A 27070-nucleotide genomic window follows, 5' to 3' on the forward strand; every position below is an offset into this window, starting at 1 on the left:
TTTGCTGTAACAAATGTATTGTTTCAATTCACTCCTACGCAATAAACTTTCAAAAAGTGCTACTTTGGAAATTGAAACAACACATAGAGTTTACACTAAATTGTGCTTTAAATTAAACTAGATTAAAATGAGTATAGCAAATACCTAATGTGGTCAGATTTACTAACGAAATACAGTAAACAAATATATTTGTATTTTACTTAATTCAGCATGATTCAGAACTCATAAAATACCCTATCATTAGCAATTCAGCACAAAAGAGATGCACGGTTCTATCCCAGTAACCTCAGGTTAATCTTTTTAATTAAAACATTATCTTGTTTAATGACAATCTAGTTGCCAGTAAAATAAGGTTAATTGTTATTGAGGCTTGTGTTTCAGAATAATAGAGGGAGAAATTTGTGGATTTGCAGTCTTCATGGCAAATGTAACTGTAAAAAGCAAATAGATGAAAACCCTCTAATCTGCAAACTCTTGAAATGATTCAAATATTAAAATTTACAAATGAACTTGTGATGTGTACTTAATTTCAAAACTTCATGGAAAGATACAAATCTGCGATTATAGAATGTTGGACTGTTGAATTTTGGAGGCAGCCTAACGCTTAGTTGAGATGTTCACATTTTGTCTGAAAACTGGCCACATGTGTGCACAACTTTTACTTTGCGATAAGCTTATAGCGCTGCTGACATAAAGAAAACTGCCTTAAAGATGATAACTGATATGTCTTTAACAAAGTATGCCATAAAACTGTGCATCAGTGGTAAGAATTCACAGAAAGATCTAATTTAATTTAATTTCCCATTTGCTTTAATCAGTGTATTGAATGATAAAAAATAGAAGCACAGCTTTTCACTAACTAGAAGATTTAATGTCTTAACAATAATTATGATTTTATTTCACTACCATATACTATTTTAGGCACTTTATATAAATCTTTTTATTAGTTTGAGATATTCTTATTTACAGACAGGAAACCTTCAACTCAAAATTTCTGATTTGTGACATATTCTCAAAGAAGTGTTTGTCTCATTTTTGACAAAATAAGACAAATAAAATGATACTTCAGAATCTTTAGCATGTGCTCATAGCCATGCCAAGTAAATGACAGAGTGAACATTTGGACTCAGGTTTCACGGACTTACACGTTAAGCTAAGCCTGTTCTCAAAATGTGGTCCTTTCACCAGCATCATAGGGTATCAGCTTCATGCTGGATGACTGCCGAAGGCAGTCAGTAGCTTAACAAGCTCCTCAGGACCTCTGAAAGATTGTGATGCTGTCTAACTTTTGACCACCACTGAGCTGTTACATAGATAGATATATAAATAGTTAAGGATACAGATAAAGATCAATGTTTTATTAAAATTTGCACACTCATTATCTGGGAATTTTGTAAAAACAGATTTGTAGGCCCACACTGAGAGATTCTAATTCCCAGTCTGAATATAGGTTTCAGGTGGGGTCCATGAATGTGTTGCTAAGGTTCCAGGAGATGCTGATTGATGCTATGGTCCAAGAACAACACTTTGAATGGCACTGCTAATACTGTGTCAGGCTCTAAAGTTTAACATACCTGACCCAGCTAGAGAAATGGTAGGCTAAATATTAAATAGATTAAGGCCATTATTTTCAGGGAGTAACATGAAAACTAAATTAAAGCAAGAATGATGTGAAAGAGAGCTCCTAAAAGTCACAGAAGGCTAAACTGTCCAAAAAATGTTCCCAGGCACTGTTGGGCTTGGGAACAATGAAAAGATTTGCAGATTCTGATACCAGAGCCTTTGGTGTGCGGCAGGCTCATCGCTTATCTTCCAGGAAGCCCTTTACTCTATGAACCAATTTCATAATCTCTCTTAACAGTTACCTCATTTCTGTAGTGGAAAGCTTTCCTGACTTCTTTCTTTGGCTCAAAACTTCTAACCTATGAATGATGTACTTCCACAGATGTGCTAGTCTCTTTTGATATCCTAACAAAACATTTATTGAGGAACTCTTGCTGGCTACCGTTGGAATATATTATGTTGATTCTGGTCCTGATTTAACTACAGGTTTTGTCAATGCCAATTCCTTAAACATGGATCTTCATCATTTTTAAATCAGTTTTATTCCCTTTAGGTTTTTTATCGGATTTTTAAATTCAACTCACATTTAATTTCCTTTTTCTTTTCTGTATATCTCATGTGGACTTCTTTAAGCATCAGCTACCACATAAGGATAATGGTATATTTTTTAGAAGCATATTAAGCCACAAGTAATCAAGCAATTTGGTACATCATTGATATGGTTATTCATTCATTCATTCCAACTGCTTGAAATATGTCAGTGAAAGTTCTCATTCCTTACTCACAGTGTATTTGGCAAAACTTTGAAGGCAATTGTGTTGGAATAAACAGAAAGTGCAATGTTCACATTGTAGTTAAGAACATCCTGGGTTTAAATACTAACTTTCTTAGTTTTAGGTATTTCACCTTGCACAGTTTGCTTAGATTCTCCATTGTGACCAAGAAAATGTTTATATCTTACGACTGTAGTAGGGACATTTAATTTAATAATTTGTGCAATGCCTTTAGTGTCTACTATGTGCCAGAAACATACCAACTACTATGCCTGCTAGTTATTATTTATTTAATAAAGTGTTGATTCACTGAACTCAAATTAAATTATCCTTGCTATCCTTGCCTTTCTGTTCCTCATGCCAGGTACTCAGTGAGAACAGTCTGCCCATGGCCCACCTCCCAAGGGTTGTCAATTATGTAAATGAGTCACCCCATATAGTAATTAGTAATGTTTAAAAGGAAATCCCGGGAGATTAATGCGATAGCATATATTAGGCTTTTGGAATTTTAAGCATGGGGCACCTGGCTTGGGTAGGCTTCTTTCTTTCTTTCCTTTCTTTTTTTCTTCATTTCTCCTTTTTTTTTTTTTTTTTTAATTAGCCAAACCTTCTTCCCATTGCATTTCATATCCTCTAATGTGAGTAGCTACTTGATCTACTAGTTTTTTTGTTTGTTTGTTTGTTTGTACAGCCAGCCCTTCTGGTGCCATTTTAGGGAAAGAACACAGTAGCACTGCCTAATGAGTGAAGTCATCACAATTTCCTATCACCTTTAATTGTCTGACGAAAATGCTTGAGAAGCAGCAATCTTCAAAAACAATTGAAAGTAATCATGTTGTTGAATTTAAAATCATTTCTACTTCAGAGAAATTAAACTTTTTTTCTTTTCTAACACAAAACAGTAAATGAATCAAAAATCCTTTTCTTTTTTACCCAATATATTCTAATGCTTAATGTGCTTGCAATACAACTTTCATTTTCTCAAAGGCAGGTCAAGTGAACCCAACAATAAAATTATATGTTGTAAACCTGTATGGACCAACTCACACTTTGGAGCTCATGCCACCTGACAGCTTTAAATCAAGGTATGCAATTTCAGTTTCACTTTTATGGGGAAATAAGATATTTTCACTCCAATTATCATTTTGTTGCAATTTAGAGAGAGATGTCATCAGCTCAACAAATCCACTTGAAAATAAAGCTGAAGTTGCCTACATTAGTGAGGAATGAAGTCATTCTCAGTGTCTGGCTCTTCCTAAGAAGCATTTAGCTCCAAGGTGATTATAAGCACCATACAGTGACTGAAGAGGCTGATACTGAGAATTAGGTCTTTTGCTGGAGATGTGACAGAGATGGGAACAAAGGATCATTTTCCGCTGAATTTTCTTCAAGAAAATAGTTGCATGTGCCATGTTGTTACAAACCTGCACATTGTGCACATGTACCCTAAAACCTAAAGTATAATAATAAAAAATAAAAAATAAAAAAATAAAAAAAAAAGAAAATAGTTGCTCCATATTTTTTTTGAAGGTGTTCATTAAAAGTGTATAATCTCTCTGGAATTTGTGAGTTTTTCCAACTTTCTCCCCACAGTTTTGCCAAAGATTCTCTAGCTTTCTTCTCCAGACAGAGACATTTAAGAAGTTTTTTTTCAAAATATCCTATGTGTGAAATACTTATATTTAATTTAAGAAACTTGATCAGGGAGAAAATAAACACATTTTATTGGGTCAGAAGCATAATTTTAATATTAGCAAAATCTTCAGTAGTGAACAACTAATTATATAATCATGTGTATTTTGAAATCCAGCATGGTTTCATACTTCAAAAGTGATTCTTTCAAATACTAGAGTCCTTTGGAAATTTATCACAACCCTAGAGATGGGATAGGCAGCTGATTTAGAAAAATGTTTTCACATTATATTGAATGATGTGGGGCTAAGTTCAAAGTTTATTTTGATGATATCGATAATCAGGATGATTGGTTCCAACAGATATTTCATTCAAATGTTGTTTCATTGACATTATTTAGAAAAAATTTCATCCCGGTTGGTCATTTTCACAGAGAGTGCAGCCTGATGTGTGTGGAAATTTTACCTACTTGAAAAGGTAATAAAGGTTTATGGAATGCTTACTCCAGAAGACCCTCATTGACTACCTAATATAGACTTCTCCTTCTACTGATGGAAAAGATAAATCCCAGTGAGAGTAAATGATTTAGATGAGGGGCTCAGGACTGATTGATAAGAAAAGTAGAAAATGAAGTAAGGCCTCTTTCATCAGGTTACAGAGCATTTCATCCACGTTGGGTGGAAGACCTTAATAATAGGCCTGAATTGACATATAATGTAATAACGTTGACCAAATCAAATAGTAACATTTATTTCTGAGCTTGATCTAGCAGCCATGAATGGTTACGTTACAAATGAAGCAATGATGGATACTATTGACATTTTATCCGGTCCTTAACTCTTATCTTTTTCCTGGTTTGTTTAATGCTATAGAATAACAGAAAACGGAACTAGACTAGGAGCGTTTGAGTCACGTGTCTACCACCATTTCATTTGTCTCATTGGATAAATCACTTTACTTCTCTCAGGGCTGAATCCCCTTGTCTTTTTTTTTTTTTTTTTTTGAGATGGAGTCTCACTCTGTCACCCAGGCTGGAGTTCAGTGGCACAATCTCGGCTCACTACAAGCTCCGCCTCCCAGGTTCACGCCATTCTCCTGCCTCAGCCTACTGAGTAGCTGGGAGTACAGGCACCTGCCACCATGCCCAGCTAATTTTTTGAATTTTTAGTAGAGATGGGGTTTCACTGTGTTAGCCAGGATGGTCTCAATCTCTTGATCTCGTGATCCGCCCGCCTTGGCCTCCCAAAATGCTGGGATTACAGGCGTGAGCCACTGTAGCTGGCCCCGCTTGTCTTGAAATAAAATTTCTAACTTTTTTCCTTTCAAAAAAAATGTTTGCAATGGGAATCAATTTTACAATATCCATGTTTCTTTCTAAAAAGAGCTCTTGATTCCTGACCTTGATTTTTGTTACCTATTTGTATAAATAAAAACATATATAAATTGAATTATTAAGAACATACTTTCTTCATGTCCTATTAAGTTAATCAAATGTCCTCTCTTCTCTTTGATGTTTGTGTTGTGTTCATAGCATAGCTACCTGTACAGTTTGAAATACTGCCTAAAGTCTCAATAGCAGAATATTTAAATAATTCATTTTATAATAATTTACATGTTTATGGGTTTTTTTTTAGTATGTTACTTAAGCATCTGGTTTATTTTTATAATCTTTAGGTTATCTGTGAATTGACAGTCAATAAGTGAATCATATTATGTTTCTCAGTACAGTTACAAACTATCATTTTTTCCTTTTCAGTTTCTTTTTCAGTACTTTTTTTCCATGACACCTAAACCGCAAATACGATCATCTCTTAGTTTTCTTCTCTTAATAAAATCACCAAAATGACTACAATAATAATTGAATACATATAGGATTATGTCTACATAAGGAGGAATAATAGTAAGATAAATATAGAAAGATTTTTTTCATGACTTGCACTACCTTATAACCCAGATTCTCTGACCTCCACACTGGAGAACAACATTTTTTTGTTGTTTGAATTGAAGATCTTAGGTCCTTTTTTGGTCTGTCTGATTATTTGGATGATTAGTTTACTTATTTATAATAACTGGTGTTTATCACTGTAATAGAAAAAGCTCCCCAAGCTAGTATCATTATCATTATCCCTTCAACCCAATACTTATACTCACCAAAGACTGTAAAATATATTTTAATTAATTTATATGATTTAAAAAGAAATTAAAAGGATAAGATAATCTACAGAAAGGCATAATTTCTTCTCCTAATTCTTACCCTCATACTCTCTTCAATTGTTTTATTTATTTATTTATGTCTGATTCAGCTGAAGTCATTTCATCAATTTAGACAATGAGTGCAACTTTTCTTCGATAGTAATTCAGTTCAGACTCATCTCATCACCATTCAGTTTATCTTTATCTGAATCACAATCTGTATTGATTCTGAAAAGAATGTAGCATGGTAGGAACTAAGATAATGCCCCTTCTTGAATATCCCCACAACCAGTGGGAGTTAGATGGGTTATCTCATCTTGGAAGGAAGAAACATTTTGCCAAAATGTTGTACTGTGCACTTAAGGTGTTGCAGTCACACAATACATTTATTAGAAAATTTAAGTGTGAATTTTAAAATATATATTTACTTTCCAGCGAAATTTTATCTTATGATAATGAATCATGAAGATTTTCCACAGATTGGATAAGTCACATTAATTTGGAGAAGTGATACATGGTCATTTGTGTAGACCTCTCTAGTCTGAAGAGTAAAAGTAATGATTTGTCCTTGGTTTCTTCTTACTCTATGTCTTTAGCATTATTTTACTTCTTAGAAACCTTTCTGTAGTCACCTATCTTTTGTGACCCATTGTTCCCAACCTGCATCACTGATTTAACATGGTCATTTTGCCCCTGTGACTCTGGGCTTGACACTGTCATGCTTTCTCTCCCTATTTCTTTACGTATATCTAGCCTACATCTCTTACTCTTGCAAAGAGTATCTGTGCCTTCCAGGAAAATCTAATTAATAAATTAACCCATGTTCATGGAAGTGTCCTGAATAACCCTTCCGACAAGTAATGCATAGTTATTAACAGAGGTCTTTGGAGAACACTAGCTATAATTTGGTCGTGAATACCATCACAATATACTTATGGGAAGACATCACAGATTATCTAGAAGAGAATGAGCTCAAAGTAACTACATTGCACAAATATTTTGGTGTAAACACAGAGCAATGATTGGACAGGAAGGCCATGAAAACATGGTGTAACTGCTAACATACCTGTCTGCAGGTGATGCTGGGGCCTCCATTCCACATAACCTTGTGGACAATTAGATCTTCTGTGCCAGACCACCCAGCTGATAGAAAGTCTCTGTTGACTTGAGTGCAATCCCTCTCACTAGCTTGTCTCTGTCTCTGTGGCTCAAGAGGACCAGATCCTCGAGGACTTCCTGGGAAATCCAGAGCCATTGAGACTAGGAACAAGCAGGAAACCCAGTTATAAGAAAGGGACACTTCCGCTGGCCACTGGCCATGGAACACCAGATCTAATGTGTTCATGAGATGGAATTCCAGGAGGACAGCTACATCTGCAGCAGGCAGGCCAAGGAGTGTGACATTTCCAGGTAAGAGTGCTTCCCTACTCCCTCATTCAGAGACAGCCTGAATACTTAATGAGTAAGCATGATCAGTCAGTATGAATCACAGGGAGATGTACACCTAGGCTTCTGGGGCAAGGAAAGAAAGGATATAGGAAGTGATTGAGTTAATAGATATATCTTTCCTCCCTGCCTATGTGTCAATCTCCACTTGAGCTTCCATTTTGGCTATCTCCAACACCTTCATATAGAAATTTCAGTGGTTTGAAATGGCCATTTGTTAGACTTTACAAATTAAAATTTGTGGAGAGCTTTCATTCTTCAGATTGTGTTTACCATGTGCAAAGTCATTCTTGGGTATAAGCAAGGTTTATAATGAGGTATTTCACATCAGATTATGCTTTGCTTATGACCATAAGCCACATTATGTAAAAACAGACACAATAATCATAATATTTAGTCAAAGAGAAATATAAGTATATTGCTGTAAATTAATGATTTTCAAGTTAACGGTTTACAACTAAGTTAGTGTTCCCTTAAAAATCAGTTATTCACCACATTTGTACTCGTTGGCTTTTCATTCTTTTCCAAAGATTAAATTCTTTTTTTTTTAAGTCAAAATTTGGCACCTTAGCTAATAAATATATTCTGTCGTGCCTGTGAGGTGTTGCAAAGATGTTCTTGTAACATTTCATTTGAGACCAACTTTGAAAAGGAAAGCTTTCAAGATGAATATTTAAATTCTGTTTGGTTGTTGGTGGTATTTATTTTTAAAATTATTTATGTTAGTTTGTTACCTCATATTGCACAAAATATAATATTATGGCAGGTAATTGAGACAATTTCCGATTAGATTAGAAAAGTAACTATATATCAGTTCAATATAGATTTTACCAAAAAATATGACCTTCTTGATTTTGCAGTGTTTGGTTAGTTGTTTACAATATTCAAATTAATTTTTTACTCAAATTTCAACAACATTTATATCAATTATTCAGCATTTCAGCACTTATTTTCTGATTATTTATAGTACTATCATTTTTCTATAAGCTAAATTCTCTAGAAAAATCTATTAAAGGTTAATACTTCATTTTCTACTTTTTAATATTTACATTGCTAAATATAATGGTGTATGCAAAATAATCGGCTTAAACGCAACACAGTGAAAGTGAACAGGACACTGTTCTTTGCAGGATCACAAGGCCTATTGATATGGACAAAGATTATACCTAAGCCAGCTGCGTATTTGATTCAATGTTGCCTTATTAACTCTACTTCGGGCACTTTATGTTTTGATTTTACTGAGTTTAAAGGCAGTTTTCAAGCAGAGCTCAGCTAGTTGTGGAAGCTGCCAGATGTCTTGAAGAGACTGTTGAAAAAAATATGACAGGCCTCCTTGTATGTCAGGTTGTGCTTGCCCTTCTACTGACATCGTCACTTTGACAGACTAACAGGTTTTCTAGAGGAAACAGTAGCTACTCGGTAATGTTAGATATGTAACATTCATGTAGTTGGATATCTAACCCAGATACCTCTAAAGACAGGCGATTTGTATCAAGAGGTTATTTTTCTGTAGTTGATACTTTTCTAAGTCATATAAAACTAGGTTAATTAACTGTGGGTTTTTTTTTTTTTTTTTGAGCAAGAGTCTTGCTCTGTCACCCAGGCTGTAGGGCAGTGGCACGATCTTGGCTCACTGCAACCTCCGCCTCCCGGGTTCAAGTGATTCTCCTGCTTCAGCCTCCCAAGTAGCTGGGATTACAGGCATGTGCCACAACACCCGGCTAATTTTTTGTATTTTTAATAGAGACAGGGTTTTACCACGTTAGCCAGGATGGTCTCGATCTGCTGACCTCGTAATCTGCCCGTCTTGGCCTCCCAAAGTGCTGGGATCACAGGCTTAAGTCACTGCGCCTGGCCAAAACTAGGTTAATTAGTTTTAATACAGTACATTGATGACACTTTCCATGACACGTGGATGGCTGTTTCTTCTGAGATCAGATGAGATGGGGCATGTTCAGAATGGTATGGCTGTAGACTGGATGGCTATTTCTAAAGTAACTGATCTGTTCTGAAACTGGGCAAGTTTTTAGAAAAGTTTTTTAAAATTTTTATCATAAATGGATGAGTATTGATGATTGCATTTTGTTGCGTGTGAGTTGGAAGCTTTGTGACATATTGTATACACGTCCAAACGTATGTGTTACAAAGGAAGATATATAAACTTTTTCCAATCACCAGTTACCATGAGGACATAATTGGCCCCATAAATTATATCCTTATTATGCCAAGAATTTAATAGATTCTCATCTTCTTTAATTTGATTCATTCCTTGTTTAAAAATGTTTCAAATAAATAAGATAATTAACAATACAGAAAAAAATATATATATTAAAAATTGGGACTGGTCCTTGGTCTATAACTGGCAAAGACCAAAACAAACCGTTCATACCTTGGTAGCCAAAGTCCCCATGTATGAAGTGAAATAACACAGAGGTTATGTAAAAGATATAATTATTAAGCCAGGAATAATCTTTGCCTTTTAATTGGAAAAGATTTTTCTTGATGATTCATTGACTGTGATTTTAAAGAAAAAAATAACATACCTTTATAAATGTATACTTGTTCTGCACTTAAAGGAGTACTAATCAATAGAAAATTTTCATAAATGTCTAGCATGTGATTGTTTTGATTTCTCCAAGAAATACTCTTCTGGGAAATAATTCACTCTCAAATTTTTTCTCAAATTATCTGTATATTTGTATACACATGTATACATCCATGTGAATACATACATACATGTATATTTGTATTTATATATGTAAATATTGAAAAGAGCAGATATCTATCTCTCTATACATAAATTAATATGAAGCAACATTCTTGTAGTGGTTCAGTTATTCTTATATATAAAATGGCAAATGTATATTGTTGGTACTATATCAATGCTCTGGCTCTAAACATACGTTTTAATTTTGTTTCCAAACTAGAGAATACTATGTCACTATGGTTAAATGGGTAAGCAATACCAAGACTGTGGTAAGATGGTTAAACCGACCTCAGAACATCTCCATCCTCACAGTGTGTGAGACCACTACAGGTGCTTGTAGTAAAGTGAGTATAATGTACTTTTCTTTTATGCCTAAAATGAAGTAGCTTATGCAACTTTACAAAGGGGAATCAGGAAATGCTTTGTACAAAAAAATTCAGTGTTTAACTTTTAAAACTATTAGGAAAAGAATTATTCTATTAAGAATCTATACTTTAATTTATAAAGCTTCCAAACTTTGAAGTGAACAATATTGATGATAAGCAGAAGAGAACAAACTGAGCTTTTGAAAACCAAATTAATTTTTATACAGCATGAAGTATAATCCAAGCCACATTAGCTTCTTTCTCAGATACGGAATTTTTCTCCATATTTTGTCTTTGATTATCTTGAGAATATAAGAAGTTTCTTTCCTATCTTCTTTAAGTATATTCCTTTTAATTTTTTCTCTAGTTCAGATAGATCTGATAAAATAACAGTGTTTCTGTCCTGAAATTAAGTAAAACAAGTAAAATATTGGTTCACGAACTACTCTGTTTTGAAATCAGGTTACATTTCAATTCTTAATATCAGTTTTTGTAAACTCTGTAGTAAATTCAATGTGTCATTTTTAAGATTCCTGGTAGAGAAAACACTGCAGTAAGTTTAAATGGTTATGTGTATGGTATTTGGGTAAAGCATTTTTAGATTAACAACTGAATTTTCAAACTTCTGTTCTGGAAGAGATGGAGTAGATGTTACCTGACTAGCTTTTCTGTTGTAAACAACTGTAAAATTGTACAAAATATACAAAACAACTGTTTTCAGATATGGGACATTAGGAGGATCATGACCATAAATGCTGAAATCAAATAAATGCACAAAATCAACCTTGCTATGACTTTCTATTCACAAAACTTTTGAGACCAAATGGCTAGGAGATGAAGCCCAAGCAAAGCAAAAAGATCTTTGTGATCTAAGTAGATGGAATCAGAGTTTGAGGCTTTTTTGGTGACGAGCATTTATAGGACAGGGACCAGAGAAGTTGGAGCTTTATAGAAAAGGACTCCAGCAATCTATGAAGAGGACCCCTTAAGTATTAGGTTCAATGCTTAGCTGTGCATACATATATGCTTCCACATTGTCTTAAAGAAAACAACACTAAAAATTTTTGAAGCAAATGAAGGATCTGCAAGTTGCAAAGTGCTTAGAGATGTTAGAGTTCTGAACAATAGTGAAGAGATCTCCCCGAAAACCCCGGGTATTCAACTGAGAACACGGAAAGAAAGAACATTAGAAGTAGGGCTATTCTAGACAGCTTCTAATCACCTTTCAATTACACTGTAAGGTATCAAGTTCATCTGCCTGTAAATTAACTGTGTACTCTAGGACAAAGTTTACATTTTTAAAGGGAAAATTACAATTAATAAAGACTATCAACAATGTAGCATTTATAATGTCAATCATATGATCAATACTATATATGTAGAAAAGTGGAAAATAGAACCTACTCACCTTCCTCAAAAATATCCAGTAAAAGCTGACCTGCAAAGGATAGTAATATTGGAATTAGCAGACACATAATGTTTTAAAAGTTATTAGAAATGATAAATGTTTGAAGTGATGGATATCTTAAATACACTCATTTGATTATTGCACCTTGTATACACGTATCAAAATATCACATGTACTCCAAAATATGTATGATTATTATGTATCAATAAAAAACTAAAAATCAAGGTATAAGTTAAGTACAATGAAGTGAAGAAATCTCACATGTGCAGTTAAATGAGTTTTGGCAAATGCATATATCACATAATTCACACCTCATCATGATGTAAAACATCCCTATTATCCCAGAAAGTTTCTTTGTCCTCTTTGTCAATCAGTCTCAGTTCCCAGAGGCAACTACTATTCTGAAGTCTATTATAAATTAGTTTTGCATGTTTTTAAACTTCATATAAAAGCATTTATACAATAACGAAGTTATTAGAAATAAATCTAACAACTTAAAAAAGAGAATAGCTCCAATAAATAAACAGGTGAGAAATTTTAGTGGAGAAATACAAACTTTAAAATGAAACTAAAATTTCAGGGGCTGAAAAATACAATGTTTGAAATGAAAACATTGAAAGGACAATTCAGAAATAAATAGATGTGTTTATAGTGAACTGATTTTCAACAAATGCATCAGAATACATATTAGGGAAAGGACAGCCTCTTTAGTAAATATTGCTGGGAAACTGGATGTCAATGGCACAGAAAACTGAAACTAGATTTGTATCTCTCATCATATACAAAATTCAACTCAAAATGAATTAAAAACTGAACCGTAATTTCCAAAGCTATAAAACTACTAGAAGAAAACAGGGAAAATGCTTAAGGACATTGGTCTAGGCAAAGATTTTGTGGCTGAGACTTCAAAAGCACACACAACAAAAGGAAATGTAAATTGGTACAGCTATTATGGAAAACAGTATGGAGGTTTCTCAAAAAACTAAAAATATAATTAACATATGTTACTAGCAATTCTACTACTGGGCATTTATCCGAAACAAAGGAAATTAGTATATGAAATACATACCTGCATCTGATGTTTACTGCAGCTGTGCTCATAGTAGTCGGGATGTAGAATCAACCTAAACATTCCTCAATAAATGAATGGATTTTTAAAAAAGCACACATATATACTTTTTAAAAAGTATATATACAACACACACACTTTTTAAAAAGTATATATGTGTGCTATTTTAAAAAGTGTGTGTGTGTATATATATATATACACATATATATACGAATATATATGTGTATATATATATATACATTCCATTGTACATATACAATGGATTACTATTCAGCCATAAAAAGGAATGAAATTCTGTCATTCATGGCAACATGGATAAGTCTGGAGGACATTATGTTAACTGAGATAGGCAAGTCAACACAAAGATAAATATTACATGTTCTTACGTCTATCTGGGAGCTAAAAGAAATTGAGCTTATAGAAGTAGAAAGTAGCATTGTGTTTATAAGAGTCTGAAAAGCTTGGGAGGAAAGGATAGACAGAAGTTAGTTAACAGATACATTACAGCTAGATAAGAGGATTAAGTTCTAATGTTCTGAAGCACTGAAGGTTGAATGTGGTTAATAATGATTTAGTGTATATTTTCAAGCAGCTAGAAAAAGAGAATGTTGAATGTTTAAAACACATAAAAAATGATAAATATTTGAGGTAATGGATATATTAATTATCCTGACTTTGTCATTACACATTTTTTACATGTATCAAAATAGCAGTCTGTATTTATAAATATATACAATAATTACATGTCAACCAAAAATAAAAGGAAAATACATCACCAAAGTGAATGTATGAAGAAGAAGAATATTTGAATAATTTTACATCAGTTAAAGATAAAAATAAAGAATGAATTAAAGATAAATTTATTTAGTAAATTACATAAATTTAATTCATAATTAGAAACCTTGCCACAAAGAAAGCTCTAGAAGCGGGTAGATTGCATGATGGATTCTATCAATTATTAAGGAATAAATCCTGTAATTCCTTGTCTTGGTTTGTTTTGTGCTGCCATAACAACCTACCACAGGCTGGGTAGTTTATAATGAACAGAAATTTATTGACTCACAGTTTTGGAGGCTGGGAAATTCAAGATCGAGAGGTTGGCATCTGGAGAGGGACTTCTTGCTGTATCATCCCATGACAGAAGGGCAAAGAGAGGGTGAGAGAGAGAGAAACAAAAGGAGGCTGAACTCGTCCTTTTATAAGGAGCCCACTCCTGTGATAACAAACCTACTCCCATAATAAAGACATTAATCCATTAATGATGGCAGAACCCTCATGGCCTAAATACCCCATAAGATTTTACCTCTTAATACTGTTGCAATCACACAATCACAATTAAATTTTAACATGATTCGGGAGTGGGGAGCAAATATTCAAACACTATAACATTCTCACTAAGGAGTATATGATAACATCCCTGTACTCCTTAGAAAGTGAAGAAGAAAGAGAACATTTCAACTAATATTATAAGAGTAGAATAATACTGATACCACAACTGGACAAGAAAAACACAAGAGACAACAATTGAGACTGATCTCTCTCATTAACACATGTAATAGTCTGTTTTCATGCTGCTGATAAAGACATACCCGAGACTGGGAAATTTCCAAATAATAATAATAATAGTAATAATAAGGTTTATTAGACTTACAGTTCTTCATGTCTGGGGAGGCCTCACAATCATGGCAAAAGGCGAAGAGGAACAAGTCACATCTTATGTGGATGGCAGGAGGCAAAGAGCTTGTGCAGGGAAACTCCCATTGTAAATCCATCAGATCTCATGAGACTCATTCACTATCATGAGAACAGCAAAGGAAAGATCCGCCCCATAATTCAATCACCTTCCACCGGGCTTCTCCCACAACACATGGGAATTTTGAGAGTTACAATTCAAGATGTGATTTGGGTGGGACACAGCCAAATCATATCAGCACAAATATGAGAAAGTCCTTAAACATATCAATACTCACCTCCAGTATTGTAAATAGAGGATAGTGCATTTTGATCAAATGAGGTTAATCCCAGGAACTTAAGATTGGTTTAATATTGAAAACCAATCAATATAATTTATTATATTAAGAAAAAAAGATGAATTAAATATCTTGGTAGATGAAGAAAAAGCAATTGACAATATTCAAAACCAATTCATGAAACTTTCAACATAAATGAATAACAAGAAACATCCCCAATCTGTTAAAAGATACTCATAAAGTACCCCCTTACTGAATATGCAAACACTAACCTTATTCATGTTAATATTAGCAGTGAGGTAAGGGTATCCATTCTCAGTACTGTGATGCAAACTTTACCAGAGGCCCCACTCAGAGTAACTTAGCAAGAAATCAGTATAGTGTTAGGAAAGGAAGAAGTAAATCTGTGTTTATAGATAACACAATTGTGTACATTAACAAAAAAGCCTACAATAAACCCTAGAATACAAAATCACAATTTGTTAGGAAGCAAATGGAGTAAAATATAAACAAGTGGCAAGTAAGTCCAGAGGGTATTCAGGTTTCTCAAACCAGTCTTCTAACTTGTATATAAGTTTGTACTTGTTTCAAAATAAAGAATGAAGAAACAACAAAACATAAGTTCTATGTTAGTGATATTAAGAAAAAAAAATCAGTTAAAATACCATTAAAACCCTTAAAACTTTAAATACACAATTATAAACTTAATAAATATTGTGAAATACCCCAATACTGAATACTACAACATTGCTAAAAGGCATTTGAAAGACCTAAATAAATGGAAGCTATTCCATGTTTTTAAATAGAAAAGATTAATATTGTTAAGATATTAATTCTACCCAAATTTAACCATAGTTTTAATATAATACCAATTAAAGTCCCTTCTGATTTTTTTTTGTAGAAACAGACAAGCTGTTTTTAAAATTAATATGGAAACAAAAAATACCTGAACAAGTCAAAGCAATCCTGTAAAAGAATAGAATTGAAGGAGTTAGCCCTACCTGATTTCAAGAATAAATAAAAAGCTATGAAAACCTGGAGATGCTAATGGAGGCATAAGGACCACAAATAGGTCAACTAAATTGAATGGTTTCCAGAAAACAGACCCACATTTATATGATTGATTGATTTTCTACACAGGTGCTCTAGCAGTTCAATGGAGAAAAATGGTGCTGAAAAAATTGGCATCCCTGCTGGATAAAAAAAAAATTGATGTTTGACATCTCATATCATATTCTAAAATCAATTTGGGATAAATCATAGCCCTAAATTTAAGAGCTAATATTGTCAGTATCCTAGGGGAAAATATGAAATAAAACCTTACTATACTGAATAAGCCAAAAAATCATTAATTATGAAATAATAAATTGGACATCAATAAAATTAGAAACTTCTCATCAAAGACACCATTAAGGAAATGGATATGCTAACTACAGTCTGGAAGAAAATATTTTGCCAAATGTGTATCAGAGAAAAACACATATAAAGAAATTCTATAACTCAATAATAAAAACACAACCTCATAAAAACATCAAAACATGTGAACAGTTACTTATAAGGAAAAGAATGAACACATGAAAACGTACTCAACATTTGGCCAGGTATGGTGGCTCATCCTTGTAATTTTAGTAATTTGGGAGGCTGACGTGAGAGGATCTTTTGAGGCCAAGAGTTCAAGACCAGCCTGGACAACAAAAGGAGATCCCATTTCTATATAAAAAATTAAAAAATAAAAAATAAAAGTACTCAACTTCATTAGACATTAGCAAAATATAGATTAAAATTATAATGATATAATATTATACATCATTGGAATGACTACACTAAAATAACAAAAAACTGACAACATTAACCATTAAAGAGGATGTGAAAAACAAAAATTCTCATTCTTTGCAAGTTGGAGTGTAAAATGATACGATTACATTAAAATAATATTTTAGTTCCAAATGAAGTTAAACATATATGTAAACACAATTTTTTGTTTATATATAAATAAGACTATATATATATGTATATATATACACACACATGCATACATACACATACATATATAAAAACATACATTATAGGCTGGGCATGGTGGCTCATGCCTGTAATCCCAACACTTTGGGAGGCTGAGGCGGGCAGATCACCTGAGGTCAGGAGTTCGAGACCAGCCTGACTAACATGGAGAAACCCCGTCCCTACTAAAAATACAAAATTAACCGGGCATGTTGGTGCATGCCTGTAATCCCAGCTACTCCAGAGGCTGAGGCAGGAGAATTGCTTGAACCTGGGAGGTGAAGGTTGCTGTGAGCCAAGATCATGCCATTTCACTCCAGTCTGGGCAACAGGAGTGAAACTCCATCACAAAAAAAATACAAAAAAACAAACAAAAAAAACCCCATACATTATAATTCCATTACAAAGTATTTGCACAAGAAACGAAAACATGTGTCCACCAAAGGATTTGTAAGAAATAGTCTGTAGAGAAGCTTTATTTACAATAGCTAAAAAGTAGAGACTATTTCATTGTCCACTAACAGGGAATAGACTTTAAGGCATATCTACACAATGGAATTCTACTTGGCCATAGAAACAAAATACTGATACGCTCAACAATGTGAGTGAATCTCAAAAACATGTGGTGCGAAAGAAACCTCACACTACAGAGTACATAATATGTATGTAATGCGTGATTTCAATTATCTGAATTTCTAACACAGGCATATGCTGTCTATGGGGAAAAAGATCAGAAGTGATTGCCTTTTGAGAACCTCTGGGGAGGAGCATGAGATAATGTTTTGGGGAAAAATAAAGATCCTATAACTTGATGGAATAAACTTGTCAAACTCATCACATTATACACTTAAAATCTGTGCATTTCACTATATGTGACAAATTTAAAACATATTATTTAAATGGTCTGTGAAAGAGAGCCCTCAAAAGGCAGACATTTCTCTTTGAGTAGAATGATGAGCATAGTCGTGGAAATGAGATAGTTAAATCAACCATTTGATGCTCTTCTCATTAAGCTTGTATAACTAGAAAATTCATCTTTCTTTTGGCTAGATTATAGATTGACTAGAATTTCTCCATGTATTTGTTAAAGTGTTCTGGATGGTTTTTATTCGGCTGATTAGTAAGTCATTTAAAAATTGGCCTACAGGTCGGCTGTGGTGGCTCATGCCTGTAATCCCAGCACTTTGGGAGGCCAGTGTGGGTAGATCACCTGAGGCCAGGAGTTTGAGACAAGCCTGGCCAACATGGTGAAACCCTGTCTCTACTAAAACTACAAAAATTAGCCAGGCATGGTGGTGCACGCCTGTAATACCAGCTACTCAGGACGCTGAAGTAGAATTGCTTGAACTTGGGAGGCGGAGGTTGCAGTGAGCTGAGATCGGGCCGCTGCACTCCAGCCTGGGCAACAAAGCAAGACTTTGTCTTAAAAAAAAAAAAAAAAAAAAAAAGGCACAGGCCAGGCATAGGAAGCTCACACCTGTTATTCCAACACTTTGGGAGGCCAAATGGGGAGAATGGCTTGAGGCTAAGAGTTCAAGACCTACCTGGGCAACATAATGAGATACCATCTTGATTTTTACATAAAGAAAAAAGTAAAAATTTAAAAATTAGACTACATATATTGTAGTTAATTAGAGAAAGCCCTTCTAGACAAAGATATTGTAAATATTTCATTGCATACAGATAACTACAAAGATAAATTAAAATGCTTTAATAGAAAATAGATCCAGTAATCCTATCATACTATTGATTTGACAGCTTATTGATATTGTAATGTATTTTATTCTACGTATGGAGAGAAAAAGACTTTGCATTCTGTTAATTGAAATAATGAGACAAACAATAACAAATGAAGTTTTGGGCTCTTATGGGTTCTACCAAAACTTGGTGGTACTAACAAGCAGTGGCATTGGTATCTATTTTATTTCTGTGCTTTACAGATATCAGGAATGGTTAATGCTAGGGTATAAATGGAGAATAAAATGATTCAGATTTATTTTGATATCTTCATGTAATGAAGATCTATTGAAAAAAAATGCCCTGAAAAGAGAAAGTGACCAATTATAATGTAATCATAATATGGATTTAGAAAAAGAAATTAGTATTTTAAAACATAAATATTATTAACAATTTGAGAAGGGTACCTCTGCATATAGGAAAACCCCTAATATGTTGTTACTTATCTTTCTTAATTTGAATACTTTTATTATAGAATAATTTCTTTCAGAAAACTGCAAGATATTTCATGTCACTACATGTAAACGGTATTACTAAAGCTTGTTTTTTCTACACGTATTTAACTTGAGGTTAAATTAGTCTAATTTTGCTTTTTGCAATATGATTTTGGCTCTGATCTACTGCAAGACTGTTTTGAAGGGAATTTTGTCATTCCAAATGTTTGGTATTTTTTCTCAAAGACTGAGTTACTACTGATAAGAAAAAAAGAAGGCCATGATTATGAGTGAATTGAATATTGAAAAAATGTCCACTTTTTAATTTTATTCCTGGCTGTTTGCCCAGTTGCTTTGAAGGACTTAATTATTTTGTCTCCCAATGATGCCTAGAGGTGAAAAGAGACAGTGTCAGGTGGTTCAAAACAGTTTGAATGAGGTAATCAAACAGAGCTGGAAAATGATCTTCTCTCCCTGGTGAGGTACTGCTGGGAATTCTGAAATAGTTCACCAAAGAAAAGACTTTATAATTAAATTATCATTTAGTCCCTATTCTCTACTTAGTCATTCAGATTAAATCAATAATGACAATGAAATCTCTCATGGTATTTCACCAGTTGAAGCGAGGAAAAAAAAAACTGATGATAACTGTGTTTTAAAAAAGTTAAATTTATATATGCTCATTTTGGTCTTTAGATGCTTCATGGAGTTAATTGTTTTGTTTCAGAAATATGAGATGACATCAGATACGTGGCTCTCTAAGCAGGTACAGTATAGGTGGTCTGTCACTTCTTGGCCATTGTGACCATCCTGTTCACCCATTTCTTATGTGATAACTTTCTGTAAAAAATATGAGTTTAAGGCTTTGCTAGGTTTGACAGAGTGATCCTTTTTCATTAAAAGGATCACTTATGACTTGGGCTTTCTATGGTAACATTTGTGAAAAGGTTACTTCCATTTTTTTTATGAGACATAAATTGCAGAATAGCAGCCAGGGTCACTTTTTAAAATATTCTGTGTAAGTACACTCTTGTGTAGATGAAGGAGAAAAACTCAGGACCTAACCAAACGGGAAATCATTAGCATTGTTCAAATTGTCTGAAAAATTGACCCGACCTTTACATAAATTGATCATGGAGATATTCAAATAAATACTTCTCTTCTTAGTTGTATTCTAGCTCACAATTCTGGTCTGTGACATAAATGAGGCTGGAATCAAGATGAACATGACGGACTAAAAACCTAATCACTGTTACACGGTCTCATCCTGGACAATTCAGAAGGAAACACAAATAACTTATTTAAATATAGCTGAATTCATTTTACTCTTAACTCCATTACTGAGTTTTGCAAAGGGAAATAATATGTGTGGTATGGTTTGGTTTGGTTTTCTTTTTGTTCTTTAAAGCCCTCTTTTATTTTATATTATGTCTATGGCATTAATGACCACCCATATTTTGAGACCTTCACATTTATACAGACACTTCAATAAGTTCTGAAATATCCAAATTTATGCTTGCCATCTCCTCCTAAATCTGTAAAAGTAGCTTCATACTCCCCAGGTCTAAGCTGAACTCATTCCTTTTCTAGTCAGTCTTCTTTATTTTTATCATAGAACTCAATGACATAATTATCCATTCAGATGTTAAAATTATTTACCTAATAGTCATCCTTGAATCTTTTCTCATTTTTATCTATCTGTATTTAATTAATATGTACAGATTTTACTTTCAAACATCTCTCAAGTCAATTTACTTTTCTCTAATTCACAAACACTGTCCATGTTCAAACTACAGATCCAGCAAGTCTCAACCCCTCAGGCATCTGCCAATCTGTTCACACTGCAGGCTGACTGAGTGACCTTTTTAAAATATGCATTTAATTGTTGCTACTAACATTCCCCTCATACTTGCACTTCCACAACTCAGAGAACTTTTCTCTCTTCTTTCTGTCATCCTTAAAAGGTCCACAAGGGATTAAATTGAAAGCTTTTTCAGCTCTGTGTCATAGAATCATTTTATCTATTTTCTCCAGTCTAGCTACATGGACCCTCATATGCACAGGGACTTCGTAAGTGCCCTTCCTTCTGAACAAAATTCCCTCAAACTTTCTTACTTGAAACCTATTTATTTTTCAAACCTTGGCTTAAATCACCTATGTAAGAAGTCACTTCCTCTAACTAGCCTAACCAAATCGCATCTCTCGATAAAAGTTTTATTAAAGTGAAGTGTAATCTTTGTGTAACACTTACACAATTATTGCTATGATTTTTTTTTGCTAAGATACAAGGACATGAGGATGTATTTTTTTGATTCTAATTGTAAACCAAATGCCTAGTATAGAATTCAATATGTAAGAAGAGCTTAATAGATACTTACTGAATGATTAAGAAGAAAAGTAAAAAGGATTATAAATAATTGTTTGTCTGAAGGGTAGGTAGATGGATAGATACAGATACATGTTTGTATATATATTATGAGTATATGTGTCTTTGCACATGGTTCTCTATTAATATAAATACTTTTATCTTGGTCAATATACAAAATAAAATAGAAAAAAAACCCTGATTTTACAGCCAATAATAGACTCACAAATTTCAGTTAGATACAGAAAATAAGAACAGTGAAAAATATATAACACGTAATACTTATGCATTCTGAATTTCCCTCCATTTTAAACATCTTTTGCTATTATTTTGATTGCCAGTGACATTCATAATAGTTTAACATATGTTAACATAATGCATGTTCTTTTGAGATTATGCTAATTTTTAAATCCCAAATTTATGAATGTTTAATAGAAAGTTTTTAAAAAACAAAGCATCCGGTTATTAATTATTCAGTTAGTAAATGCCATTGGTCGTTTATCACAGTTGATTTTTTTCTTCAGATGCTCTAAGGGAATTTTATGAAATACTTAGAGTTATATGAAATTTAATGTATGAGCATGGTAGCAGTAACAAGAAGCAGCAAATTTCTAAGATAATTATAAATTTAGTAGATCATCATATACTCTCTATTGGCACAGTAGAAAAGGCAAAGAGAAGTAGGCAAGTTTAGCCTGGCTTTCAAGGGACTTGCAGTTGAGATGACCAGTGTATAATATATTTGGTCAAGGAAATAGAGTCCAATATCCCCAGTTCACCATCTTTTGTGTCAAAAACACTGACTTGTATAATGTCATGAAACTGAGCAGTGAGATTGGCACCATCTGTGTGGAGCTGAATGTTTATCACCAGACATTGTCAAGTGTCGGGGGCAGATTTTTTAGTCCAGCAAGGCATATGAGATGGTAGCCCCCATCTATTCCTTTTCTGAACTACTGCTAAGGTACTAGAACTGGGGAGGAGGCAATATAAATGGAAGAATGCTCATATATCTGTATATGAGAAAAAAGCTATTCATCTTTTGAGAGAAGTACAAAGGGAGAATTGTAAGGGAGGAGTTGCTATGTGGGGGTAAATCTGGTGGATAGAGTGATATCTATAACTAATATTTTTGTTCATTGTATCCATACATTCATCTATTCACCAATTATGAGTTGGGACCTACTGTGTCTTAGGCAATAGAGCTAAACAGATAAAATTTAAAATTTAGTTCAATTATTAATTGCCTAGTGAAGGAAGCCAACAAGTTACTAGATAAATGTAATAGAGTGCATTGGAAGCCATGATAAAGATGAATACAAGATAGTTTTTAGAATATCTGAGGAGAGATTTCCTAACTAGGGAAATCTTGGAAATTCTGTTTCATGTGAATAAGTAAAAAACGAGTAAGATTTAGCAGAAAAAGGAAGACGAAAAGATTGTTCCAGACCAAAGAAACTCCAAGAGACAAATATCCCACAGAAGCATGCGATGGAACAAATAGAATTATTGACTTTATTATAGTTGAAAAAAGTGATTCACTCAGTCAAGTATTTTGTCAGTATCCATTATATGCTCAGTTATACAATTTTTCCAACCTTGAATGGTATATTATCTTAGAGTTTTAAATTTATTACGTATGTTACTTATATTTTCATGAATGTTTATAAGGCAGATAAGGAAAATATCCTTATATTACTGTCAAGAGATGTATTATGAATGAAGCTAAAATCAGACTGTTCAGTATATTAAAATAGTTATTAATTGACTAATTCATTCAGTAAATAATTATTGAGCTCAATTACATGATAGTCACTGTGCCAGATGCTGCAGATGCAGTAGTGAAAAATACAAGTTTCCTGCCCTATGGGGCTTACATTACAGAGAACTACATACATACATACATATGTACGTATGTAAATATGAGATAGTGCAAAAGTAATTGAGGTTTTTGCCACTACACAGTAGGTCTCAACTCATAATTGATGAATAGATGAATGTATGGATACAATGAACAATATATATATATATTACTCTATCCTCCAGATTTACCCCCACCATTAAAAGTAATGGAAAAAACCTCAATTAATTTTGCACCAATCTCATACATACATATATTCATATACAATATGTACATATGTACATACATTCATATACAATATGTACATATATACATACAGTCATACACATATTTTGCCATTAAAAGTAATGGTAAAAACCACAATTACTTTTGCACCAATCTCATACATACATACATTCATATACAAACAAACGCATACATACACAAATTATACGTTGAATGGTGTTAGTTGCTGTATTAGTCCATTCTTGTACTGCTATAAGAGACCAGGTAATGTATAAAGAAAAGAAGTCTAATTGGCTCACAGTACTGCAGGCTGTATAGAAGCATAGCAGCTTCTGCTTCTAGGGAGGCCTCAGAAAGCTTCCAATCATGGCGGAAGGCAAATGGGGAGCAACACTTCACATGGCCTGAGAAGGAGCAAGAGAGGGATGGGGGAGGTGTTATACACTTTTAAACAACCAGATCTTGTAATAATTCATTCACTCACTATCATGAGACAGCACCCAGGGGATGCTGCTAAACCATCCATGAAGGATTCACCCCCATGATCCAGTCACCTCCCACCAGGCCCCACCTCCAACACTGGGGATTTCAATACAACATGAGATTTGAGTGGGACACAGATGCAAACTATATCAGGTGCTATGGGAAACTAGAAAGAAAATAAAAGGAGATGAAGGATGTCAGATAGAGTTGGATGGTCTGACTTTCCTAGTCTCACTTTATATAGGGTAATAAGGAAACATCTTATTGATAAGGAGATTTCAGATTAGAGACCTGAAAGAGATAAGAGGAAGATCCAGACCAAGGGAATACAAAATACAAAAGCCCTGGAGCAGGATCATGCAGGAACCTAGTGGAGAAAGCAAGAGAATAAAAAAGATGAGATCAGAAAGACAACAGAGGGCCAAGTCATCTAAAAGGGCTTGAAGGCCATTTTGCAGAGCTACTCAGGACCCATATCAAAGCCTTTCTTTATACCATATATAACCAATCTCATTAATCCAGCAGGAAAAACTCACTGTTTCGTCAGATAAATGGGTTTTATTAATGTTTTTCCTGAAGAAAGAGCAGTATCTCTCTCTCTCTCTACATATATATGTGTATTTATATATATAAAAATATAGTGTGTATATATATATATATATATGGCTTTCATAATTTAATTTTCAAAAATAATTCTATTGATTTAATGTGCCACCAGAGTTTAATTAAAAATTATCAAAAGGGGTCACAGTTGTAGGTGGGCATTTGTGTTTGTGTGTTTGTGGAGAGATGAGCAATAAGGATGGTAAATTTGAATTAAATAACTTTCTATAGAATCCTTTTGATTTTGTGGCCTGTTGTCTTTTGTATTTTCAGTAAATTTATGAATACATTATCAGAAATGAATCTTCAAGTAACTACAGTTGCTGAAGAAAGGATTTCAAAAAATATGTTACAGAATTTTATAATTAAAAGGTTTATTTTGATAAACTCGTGCAGATGTTTGCATGTTCCTTATCTTTGAAGGATATATCACTAAACGCAATCTTATGTGAAGATATGACAGTTCTTGTTTGAACCAATTTAAAAAGTGTCTTTAGTCTAATAGTAAATCATTCATATCCACCATGAACAAAATTTTCTTATCCTTCCCACAACTCAACCACATACATACATAATGTATCAGATTTACTTTAAAAAATTTAAAAAATAGCATACATTCATTTTTTAAAATAATGTGCCCATTTTCCTAACTAATTTTAAATCAATATTTGATATAACCCATGCAGGAATTAACAGTAGTAGGCAGCACAGATTGCATGTGCCTTTTTGAGATTGTTCTATGCTCTTCTACATTTTAGAATGAGGAGCCTGTGTTTTCTAGAGATGGCAGCAAATTCTTTATGACAGTTCCTGTTAAGCAAGGGGGACGTGGAGAATTTCATCACATAGCTATGTTCCTCATCCAGGTAAGTGCTGGCTTTTTTCCATGTTTTGATTTCATTGTCCTCATGTCCCCGAAGGCCCAGTTCTTGTGGCATTCTAAACCTCTAGTTCATGGCGGTGAAACCCAGCCATATGTACAACTCACAGACATCTTAGAAAGAGGACCTCCATCCATAGCCATACATTCAAGCCTTACCTTCCCACAAAACAGTCTCAACACTCAGTACAATTTAATAAGTTACATGTGTGTCCTATGAACTGAGGGCTTTGGGATATAGAATTTAATAAATAAAAAGCACCTAACTTTTGAGGACCTGAGACAATCTAGAGAAGGTTTTTTATTCAATGAATATATATGTAACCTATTTTGTACAAGTAATATTCTCCAGGTGTTATAAAAGTTTTAAAGACTCAAAGCAACCTAAATGTCCATCAAAAATGGCACATCTCCACAAGCAAATACAGTGCTGAATTTAAAAAAAAAAACAGATAAAATAGGTGTTTTATGTTAAATTACATAGATTTCATGTTATAAAATATAATCTGTTATATTTTTATAGACTTTCTGATAAAAAGAGGGGAAAGGTTACTTTTTATCTAATCAAAAGAATATGAAGGGTTTATACAGTTTTTTAATAAAAAATAGTAAATTCAGGTAGTTAGTTTAAATATGACAAGGTTAATGAGTCAATCTGAATTTAATTTCCAAGAGCAAGCATTCATGAGAAAATAAAGCATCCTTCAAAATCATATTAACAAATAATCTAGTCTGACACACAGGTTAAAGGCTTTCTAATGAAAAGTCACTGTGGCTAAACTGGGATCTTTATGAGAGTTTTACAAACTAGCTAAGAGTAATTTCTTACTTACAAAATGTAGAATAAATATAAACATGGCAAAGATACCTAACTGACCTTACTAATTTTATGTTTTTAGAAACTTTAAGACCTGTGCACATTCTCAAATGATTACCATTATCCATATACATTTGTATTGGACAGCTTAATGCTATAGAGTCTCAAAATCTTATGTCAATAGTTTAAAATATAAAACTTGTTCAGGGTCTGTGTAATTAAAATAATTGTCATTAGTTTAACTTTAATTTTAATCAAGACTGAAACAAATAATTTGGAATACACATAATTTCCACAGTACAGATGTAGATTGATTTTCATAGTATATTATTAAGGTGGAAAAACAGGTTATAAACTAATGTATAATGTGATCCTATTTATGCTCTAAACAAATGCATTTATAGATGCATTTATATATGGATTTATAGATGCATTTATGCATTTATAGATGCATTTATAGATGAATAAAATTTTGGATGTTTTTATATCTAGCTATTAAAATTATTATATAAGTCAGGTATAATTAAGGGAACTTTTT

The 27070-nt window shown here is 33.3% G+C and overlaps 1 protein-coding gene across 3 annotated transcripts in view; it reads left to right on the forward strand.

The window, feature by feature from the left end:
• Positions 1–27070, forward strand: part of DPP10 (dipeptidyl peptidase like 10) — a 712528-nt gene that overhangs the window by 609053 nt on the left and 76405 nt on the right. For all 3 annotated transcript variants that reach the window (XM_032146023.2, XM_058434272.1, XM_032146025.2), the window contains 4 exons: positions 3324–3421; positions 10535–10658; positions 20026–20064; positions 25594–25701. In XM_032146023.2, the coding sequence (XP_032001914.1) occupies positions 3324–3421; positions 10535–10658; positions 20026–20064; positions 25594–25701 (369 nt within the window). The remainder of the gene's footprint in view (positions 1–3323; positions 3422–10534; positions 10659–20025; positions 20065–25593; positions 25702–27070) is intronic.

This window comes from Hylobates moloch, unplaced genomic scaffold, assembly GCF_009828535.3.
Source record: "Hylobates moloch isolate HMO894 unplaced genomic scaffold, HMol_V3 SCAFFOLD_24, whole genome shotgun sequence".
NCBI lineage: Eukaryota > Metazoa > Chordata > Mammalia > Primates > Hylobatidae > Hylobates > Hylobates moloch.